General features: G+C 40.7%; 2 protein-coding genes across 2 annotated transcripts in view; one reads left to right on the top strand and one right to left on the bottom strand.

Annotated features, from left to right (window-relative positions):
* Positions 1 to 4,314, top strand: part of chrm5b (cholinergic receptor, muscarinic 5b) — a 13,394-nt gene extending 9,080 nt beyond the window's left edge. The window contains exon 2 of the mRNA XM_031861596.1: positions 56 to 4,314. Within this exon, the coding sequence (XP_031717456.1) occupies positions 122 to 1,663 (1,542 nt within the window). The 5' untranslated portion in view covers positions 56 to 121 and the 3' untranslated portion in view covers positions 1,664 to 4,314. The remainder of the gene's footprint in view (positions 1 to 55) is intronic.
* A 407-nt stretch (positions 4,315 to 4,721) lies between these two features.
* On the bottom strand, positions 4,722 to 7,974 carry emc7b (ER membrane protein complex subunit 7b). The gene is made up of 5 exons (XM_031861598.1): positions 7,623 to 7,974; positions 6,641 to 6,760; positions 6,372 to 6,510; positions 5,900 to 5,980; positions 4,722 to 5,568 (listed from the first exon to the last, which is right to left on the bottom strand). Exons 1-5 carry the CDS (start codon positions 7,859 to 7,861, stop codon positions 5,419 to 5,421), a joined length of 729 nt encoding a protein of 242 aa, XP_031717458.1. The 5' UTR covers positions 7,862 to 7,974; the 3' UTR covers positions 4,722 to 5,418.
* Positions 7,975 to 9,145: the final 1,171 nt, after the last annotated feature.

Below are 9,145 nucleotides of genomic sequence, written 5' to 3'. Positions count from 1 at the left end.
AGAGAGAGAGAGAGACTTAAAAAAAAATACATTAATGTTTCTCTTTTTATTTCAGGAAATCTCTTAATGGAGCCACAAACCAGCACCTCTCTCTGACCCATCATCAGTAACACAGACCAACATGGAAGTCGACCCTTCAAACAGCACTTTTGCCAACACATCACATGTCCAGGCGACTCCCCACAACGTGTGGGAGGTTATTACCATCGCTACAGTGTCAGGCATCGTCAGCTTGATAACTATCGTTGGTAACGTGCTGGTGTTGCTGTCCTTCAAAGTCAACAGCCAGCTGAAGACTGTAAACAACTACTACCTACTGAGTCTGGCCTTCGCTGACCTCATCATCGGAGTGTTGTCAATGAACTTATACACCACATATATCCTGATGGGTTCCTGGTCCTTGGGAAACCTTGCATGTGATCTCTGGCTAGCAGTGGATTATGTTGCCAGCAATGCTTCAGTTATGAACTTACTCGTCATCAGCTTTGACAGGTACTTCTCCATCACGAGGCCGCTAACTTACAGGGCTAAGAGGACTCCCAAGAGAGCTGCCATCATGATTGGCCTCGCATGGCTGGTGTCTTTTGTCCTTTGGGCGCCACCCATTCTGTGCTGGCAATACTTTGTAGGAGAGAGAAAAGTGCCTCCTGACCAGTGCCAGATCCAGTTTTTAACAGAGCCTGTGATCACATTTGGTACAGCCATTGCTGCTTTCTACATCCCTGTCTCTGTTATGACAATCCTCTACTGTAGGATCTACAAAGAGACGCAGAGACGCACCAAAGATTTGGCAGAGCTCCAAGGCCTGGCTACGGAAAATGTTCTAGAAGGGACTAAACCACAGAAAACTATCATTAATTCTTGCTTTCATTTCACCAGAGAGAGGAGAGAGCGGAGTCAGGCCTCCTGGTCCTCATCTAACCAAAGCAATGCCACTAAAACCACCACCAGATCAGATCAGGCATGGGTGAAAGCAGATCAGGTCACTTCCTTTAACAGCTACTCCTCGTCCGAAGAGGAGGAGCAGCATGTTTCAATAGAAACCCCACAGGGATCTTTCAAAGAGCAAGGTAGTGGGCAAAGTAATAAGAATGGACAGGTGGGTGATTATGCAGAAGATCTGTACTTTTCCACTCCTCAAAAGAAGAGCAGTAAAAAACAGCTCTCTTATAAATTCAAACCGGGCTCTCGCTCAAAGGGTAAAAACGGCAAACCAATGACTGCGACGCCCTGCCTGCTTAAAGAAGAAGAGCCCACCAAAAACGCCTCGCCTTCCTCCTCCACCACCTCCAAACCCATCGACCCCGTCCTGAAGAACCAGATCACCAAGAGGAAGAGGATGGTGCTTGTGAAGGAGAAGAAGGCGGCCCAGACTCTCAGTGCCATCCTGCTGGCTTTCATCCTCACATGGACGCCCTACAACATCATGGTGCTCATCTCCACTTTCTGTACCGAGTGCATCCCCATGTCCCTGTGGCACCTGGGCTACTGGCTGTGCTACGTCAACAGCACCATCAACCCCATGTGCTACGCGCTGTGCAACAAGACCTTTCAGAAGACCTTCCGCATGCTTCTGCTCTGCCAGTGGAGGAAGAAGAGGAGAGGGGACGACAAGCTGTACTGGGGTGGACAAAACCCAAATGTCAACAATAAAATGACTTGATGTGGCAAAATGCTATTATAGAACTGATTTATTGCTTTTGCCCACATGTGATGATTTTCTTGATGTATACTGTAGTCAGTGGTCATCTTCAGCATGAAGTGCTGCATGGGGTTTTTGTGTTAAAAGTACATGTCGGTGGAAAATGAGCTGAGCCTGATGCAGCACTTAAACTGCTGTTCCAGATTATTACAGCAAAGAAACCTCACGAAGGTGGCGACAAATTATCACAATGGTTAAAAAATAGATTCATATCGTTGCATCAATCCAATCGGTACTCCACCGCTTTTATACATTGAAGCCTGTTGACCGGCTTTGTATAAAAAGTTGTATAAAGAGTTTTGTTGCTCCAGAGGGAGCTGCACAAAGGCTGATACATTGCCTCAAATGATGTCACTCGGGTCAGCAATCGGTTGCTGAAAACTACAAGTTTGGAAATGAAAAAAAATCTGGGGGTGTGCATTTAGAAAGAAGTGAGTTTACCAGACCTCTGTGGCTCACTCCTGATCTCAGCTGCAGACTAGCGGCTCCAGGCTACATTAGCTGCTACTAGCATAACACACCAAAAAACAGTCAGTGGTTACGTTGCATTTCGGGTAATGTAGGCGCCAGGTTACATTAGAAGAAGAAGAAGAATGTGTGGAATAAAAAAGTTGATATCTCTGGTTCTGCTGCATCCATTTTGAAACTGTCCATCATGAGTCCAACAATGTCATAGCAGTGCCATGCTAAATAGGTGGAGTACTCCTTTAATACAACACTCACATGCCAATATGTACGTTGAAAGAGTTATTGGTATGCTGTCCTCCTCTCCATCGTGGCAAATAAAGTAATCTCTTCCCCATGACTCAAATGTAAAAAACATTAGCATGTTTCATAGGTTCTGTATTTTTTTTAGGTAATTTAACTTTTTTGTGCAAAAATCATAACTGAAACAAAGCATTATTCAATTTGTCTGAGGATTCAGCTGCCTTTTTTTCAAGGATTTTAACTCCTCCCACCCTGTGTGGCTTTTTTTCGGCCTTCTTCTGCTACATAATCACATTTTTAGCATTTTCTCTGAGCGTTTAATAATGACACGGATGGGTTTAAGTTGTTGTTACTTGAAAGCTCTCATAGAGGCGATTAAAGGTGCCTTGTGCGGCGGTAACAGACACAGAGGGGCCTGACAAAGCGTTGGTATTTGTTGCCTGGAAATGAGAACAGGCTGACCAACTTCACCAGGGCCATGTCAGCACATTTCTAATATAGTCTGGTTCATTTTCTTTAATCTACATGCTGAGGTTATAAAACCCCGGCTTGATTTAGCTAACTCTGGCAGACTGCGGAAGCCTTATACTAACTTTAGTCACTATGGAGGAATCACTTCTCAACAAATGTGGAAAGGAGGAATTAGTAACAACATGCTTTTGACGTACATGAGCATTTTTGTGTGTTAGCATGTGGATAAAAACACTGAACCACTCATACGGTATAATCCTCCTTTATTCTATCGCTCACTTGCACTGTATATAAAGGACATATTGTAGGCATACACATTTCAAAGTAATCTATAGTATAATGAATATATTTCACTGATTCTGTTGGATTTTACACATCTCAAATGGTAAAAGTAAATTGCTTGGTGTATATCAGTGTTTAGTGAATGTTTTAGTTTTCTATCTTGGCTCTTGAAATCGATGTTTGATCTTGTGTTCAAGGGCTAATCTGTACATTTCTGTGCATTTAAAGCTGCATTAGTGTCACGGTGGTAACATGACAAAAGAGATTGTTTATGGATCACACCTTTATTCCTGTCACTTTTCATATTACTGCAACAACAACAAAAACATGGGACACATGGTATTTAAACATAATGAAGCCTGACTACCAACATGTCTATCTGATAGATGAGTGATGCTGTTGTAAATGATTGCACTTCTTTGTCTTTTAATGATGTAATGTCAAATGTTATCTCCTTAAACTTTGTGCCTTTTGTTCTGCTCAGAGGCAAAAGAGCTTTGTGAATGCATTTTCGCTCATTGTCCGTCTGTGCAGTTATGTGAAAGTGAGTCTGTGTGTACTGATTTGAACAGTGAAATACAAACTCAAAGGCAGCATGAACATTTTCAGCATCATGTGCCATGGATGACATGCACAAATATGACTGTTGCTGAATGCAGAACAGAGCTTAGACCTCCCAGAGGTCATCAGATGTAATGCTACTTCAGTCTTCATTATTAAAGGATAAGTCTGGTGATATTCTATAGTTTTCTTATTGTCAACAAAAACTGTGAAAAGACCAAAAATCTACAGCAAATCAATCCCACAAACAAGCTGTGTAGCCAAAACTTGGATGTGTTTTCCTCTGTCATATATCACCATTGTTCATTGAATAAACTCTTGAATAAACCACACAGGTCCACTGGGTGACGTGTTCCTTCATTATAATGAACCTGGGCACGGCAGCTTGTTTTGAGTCAACCCCACATACACCGTCCTGCTGCCGTGAATGTTAACCTGCACACCGAACCCGCAGTTGAATATAGTCCCCAATAAGTAAACCATTTTCTCATGTTTGAGCAGTAAAAAAGTAAGTATATATTTATGATCCATTTATATTAAAGATCTATATCTTCATGTATCGAGTGGGCTTGGAGCTGAGAAATATAACATACTGAAAAAACGTTAGTCGTATTATGGGATTTGTTGATATGAACTATAATTGCCAGCATTATTGCTTAAAGCAGAGGTACCCAACCTTTCTGGATTGCCATGCCTTAAAGGAAAAGTATGTTGCATTTAGTAGGATTTACTGAATGTAATACAACTGTGTTTTCATTAGTGTGTAATCACTCGTAAATAAGAGTTGTGTGTTCATGATAACAGGCCTCAACCCTCAGCTTGGGAACCATCATCTTAAAGCATCAAAGTACATCCTTTTAGCCAATATAGTAAAAGAAAAAAATCCCAACTTACTAGTTTTTTCTTGAGACTTCAACCACATAACCGGGTCTTCATCAGCAAATGGAGTTAGCTCAGTTGTAATTATGATTGAATGACTTATCATGTAGTGAGAACATTTATCACAAACACATTTTATTATTACTTTATTATGGACTTTACCGTCCGCTTTATTAAAAGTAAGTAAAGTTACACTCTAGAGATCTTGAAGCAACCACACAGCTCTTTCTTCCTTTTAACTGCCAATCATTGCCTTTGTAATTTACAGTATGTGAATCCTGGTAATACAGTACGCCACACAATGATTAACAAAAAATGAGAAGACCATGTGTTCACTCCCAAAATAAATAAAAACACAGTTGTTATATACCATTGCAATTTATTCATCTAGGATTTTAAATAAGAATTTATCGGTCTTAAAATTCAATTAATCTTCATTCACAGTCATTTTACTGAAATTGGAAAAAAAAAAAAAAAAAAAAAATCTCTGTATATATGTTCTCTTAGGTAGTGGAATTAGCAGCAGTGAAAAAATGCACACTGGAGGGTTAGCACAGAAAAGATGGATGAGTAGAAGAGCCACAGGTAGAAAGTATAGAGCAAATTAAGGATAACAGCTTTTGCAGAGTTTAAGAAATGTCTATCAGTGCAGTAAGGACGTTTCCAATAGCATATTAGAAATCTAGATGTGCTTAAAACATCTAATAATAATAAAGAAAACTGTACAATAGACCCAGGGGAAATGACACTTAAAAATCTTTCTTCCATGGCATAACTCGAGCTTCCTTAGGCAGATTGAAGGGACGTGTACAGTACTACCTCCTCTTGACGGCCGGCCTGGTGCCCTTGCTGCTGCTGCTTGCCTTGCTGGAGCCCTTGGAGCCGGAGAAGAGCTTGGTCATGAGCTCAGAGACGTCTGGAAGCTCGGGGTTGGGGTTCAGCATGTTCATGGACTGCTCCATTTCCTGTAAAGATGGCAGGGAAATGAAAACGGCTGTAGCTGAAGAAGTGGGACTGACTCTGGAAAAATCCTCACTGATTTTTTAAAAAACGATGTCACTGTTATTTTTCACTGTTATGATAGACTCACACTTCAAGTCGAGGCCAGGACATCATGAATTCAAAACAAGTGTTCCTTTGAGTACTGACATTATAAATGCTATTCTGTGATGAACTTGTGACATACACCCTCATTAAACTGATCAGAATGCGTCTAATACAATTTAGCATGATGATAAACTCCATGCAGACACACTATTTTTGTAATAACACCTGAGACTATAATGGATTCTTTACCTTTCTCATCTCTGGGTCATTGGTGTTGACCACCTTGGGCAGTAGAACAATGATCAGCAGGGGCAGAACCATCATCATGACCTGCAGGAGCAGACAACTCATTTAAACAAGACACCCAGTAGCATAATAACTATCTTTAACATTTGCATATAGCCAACAACTAAAAATATTTATGGGCAACCTACACACACTGAATCAAGGATGAGCATGTCTAATAAGGACAATCAAGTCTGGGCAACTGCAACTGCACATGTTAGGCCCAGTTTGGTTTGAATAACTTTTGATGACCATCTTGCTTGTGCAGAAGCAGTTCACTTTCCTTTCTGGGTACTGCAAACCACATGGCAAGGTAATGATATGCACTGCACAGAAAACAATAAAAAGTGTTTGTCCCTGCTTCTCTGCATTTTGCTCACCCAAATGACATATTCAGCAAGTTCAGTGCAATATAATCGGTTAGTGTTTTTTTTACCATTGGGTTCATGAGAAAGTCTGTCCAGCCCCAGGTTTCTCTCTTCATGAAGTAGGTGTGAGGGCCGTTAGCCCTGACCTGAAGAGGATATGGCTGGCGAATTACCTCTGAAGTCTTGATGTAGTTCACAAGACGTGCCCTGTGAAAAGACACACGGTTACTAGTGGGTTAGAGATGCCTCTAAAAAAGTACACTGAAAAATATGCAATGCTGACCAATGTGAGACATTTGTGTATGCCCTTTTTTTTGTTTCCTCAGAATAGTCTTACCTCATTTTGCCCTTGGATGTGATATCAACACGTACTGGCTCAAATCTATAGTTAGGGGTGACAATTTCCACAACGTAGGAGCCTGAAGGGACGTCATTCACAGCGAAACTTCCATCAGTTCTGTAACAACAATAGGATTTTTTTTTTAAGACTGCACATGTATTCAGTTCAGAGAGGTGTTCATTTGACTTTATGGACATGTTTTACGCTGTCATATGTGGAGCTATTGATTTTGATTGCTTTATATTGTGGAGCGTGTCTTTAGTCAAGCCTATTTATATCAATTATAGGATAAGATTGGTGTACATAATAAACTAGCAACTGATTGTGTTTATCTAGGTTAACATTTGAGGAAATAGGACCAGCCATCTCCCAAATTCCTTCCAAGTAACTCTCAAGTGGAATACATTTATATGGTTAACCCATTATATTTGGAATCTGCTGTTTATTAACTTACAACATGGCAGATATACACAACCATTTCACAGTAACCTTAAAGGAACTGACTGCTTAGGAACAGTCCAACTGCTTCAATTCTGATAAATCCACCGCAAAACGTTACTACGGATAATTGTATAAAACTGATACGCAGTAAATTCTAATGCTGCAGTACAACCTATATATCAGTGCTTTTAGACTGCAACAACAACAGGCACGTCTCTCGAGGCCAAGGTTTGTTGTGTTCACAGCTAACGTTCGTTACCATGAGACCCAGAGGCCTGGCTGAGCTCATAATGAAAACAACTACTAAGTTCAGTGACAGATAAGTAAAAATGAAATAACCGTGTTGTTGTCCCGGTTGGCAGGAATCACATTCACAGCTATTAAGCTGTAAATTAGTTTGGAACATGCCAACCGGTACGACAGCTGCTGCCGTGCGGTTAGCATCAGTGGCACGCCAGGCTAGCTGGCCATGCTAATGCTACCTATCCTCGCTAACAGGCTAGCCAGCTAGCTAGGTAGGACTGCGGCTGTTTCTTACCTCATAAATCCCACGTACTCTTCACCTTCCACGAGGATTCTTGCCGTGGAGACCCAGTCTTGTGTTTTCACCCCCGGAACTATCGCTCTTCCCTCGATCTTGAACCGATCTCCGTTCGGCTGGTTTGATAACGTTACACCTGCGCCAGGCCCCGTTTCGATATCAGTGAAACACCACGCTACGACGACCGCAGCCTGCACGAAAACCCATAACAGCGGTATTCTTTCCCTGTAAAACATATTGTCCGTCTCTATCAAGTTAAAACGAGGTCTAACTGTATGTCCGTCAATGTGTATTCAAGAGCAGCTTGGAGAAGGACCGGCCGGAAGACTGAGCACATCAGCTGTGGATGATGACGTCACATTGAAAGAAAACTTTATTGAACAACTCGACATTAACATTTAGTTGATGTACAGTACTTTTTCCTGTGGAAATCTAACATTATAAACACAATTTAAAGCCGTCAGTTAGAGATATACTAACATGTTAAGTATTTTGTAATGTAATCTTAAAGTTAGATAGACTTTATTTATCCCGAAAGGGGAAATTTGTTTGCTACAGCAGCAAAAAATATACTAAGAATACACTATACTAAGAATATACAAAGCACAGTTGCATCTAAATAAGTGTATTCTGAACGAAATGTTACAATTTCTTTTTTTTTTTACTCCTATAATTCAATCTACCTTTAGTTGTATCCTTCACTACTCTTGTCCTATTTTCTTTAATGACCTGGCCTTCCATTATTGAAACGATAAGACACTTTTGAACAGAAAATTAAAACTAATTTGATTAATAAAGTTATAAAAAAGGAAGTGCACCAACCAAAACCAGAGCCTGTTTACATGGCTTTGGCACTAACTACAAACTAAGCTGAAAAACTAGTTTGCCCACTATGAATGACTTAATAATAATGAATTCAGCAATTAAGCAAGATCAGAAGTGAATCGGAAAGTATGTTTACTTACACACACACACACACACGTTAGTTATTCTTAGTGTACCTTTTTATACACACACAATAAAACAAATATAAAAGAATAATAATGATTTTTATCAAATTTATTTAAAAGAAGATTAAAAGAATCACTTGTTTTTACAATTGATGTTATACAGTCAAACGTCATATGAAGAGGCAAAGAGAAAACAAGAAGAGTTCTAATAACTTAAGACTGATCGCAGATTCAAGTTCATGATTCCAGAGAACCCAGGCGCAAAAAACATTAAACCAGCCGAGCATTCATTACTTCCACAAATGCATTTGCATTCCATGGCAAAGAGTGATGTAGTGAGAGACAAAGAGCGTGGCACTTCATAGAGCGACGTTACACCCAGTCTCATGGAGGTCCACTAAATATGCCCCTTCACAAGGTCCACTTCAATGTGAAGCAGTCATTGGCTGTGCGTTTTCTGGCAGAAAGGCTCTCTCCGCCCCTCCGTGAGAGTCTCCAGGTCTAACCGAGGGAGTCGTCTGAATTGTCAAGTTCAGTCAGGGGGGGGGGGGGGGGGGGGGGGGGGGGGTT

This window comes from Anarrhichthys ocellatus, unplaced genomic scaffold (genome assembly GCF_004355925.1).
Source record: "Anarrhichthys ocellatus isolate YVR2014 unplaced genomic scaffold, GSC_Weel_1.0 scaffold25, whole genome shotgun sequence".
Taxonomy (NCBI): Eukaryota; Metazoa; Chordata; class Actinopteri; order Perciformes; family Anarhichadidae; genus Anarrhichthys; species Anarrhichthys ocellatus.
The sequence above is the reverse complement of the archived record's forward strand: the minus strand, read 5'-3'. Positions and strand labels throughout refer to the sequence as shown.

What these genes read in the sequence shown, in the direction of transcription:
- emc7b (XM_031861598.1), bottom strand. Translation starts at nt 7,861, where the DNA reads ATGTTTTACAGGGAAAGAATACCGCTGTTATGGGTTTTCGTGCAGGCT. An exon ending in ACTTTCTCATGAACCCAATG is followed by an intron (nt 5,981 to 6,371) that starts GTAAAAAAAACA and finishes CTGCTCCTGCAG; the next exon opens with GTCATGATGATGGTTCTGCC. An exon ending in ATGACCCAGAGATGAGAAAG is followed by an intron (nt 5,569 to 5,899) that starts GTAAAGAATCCA and finishes CCATCTTTACAG; the next exon opens with GAAATGGAGCAGTCCATGAA.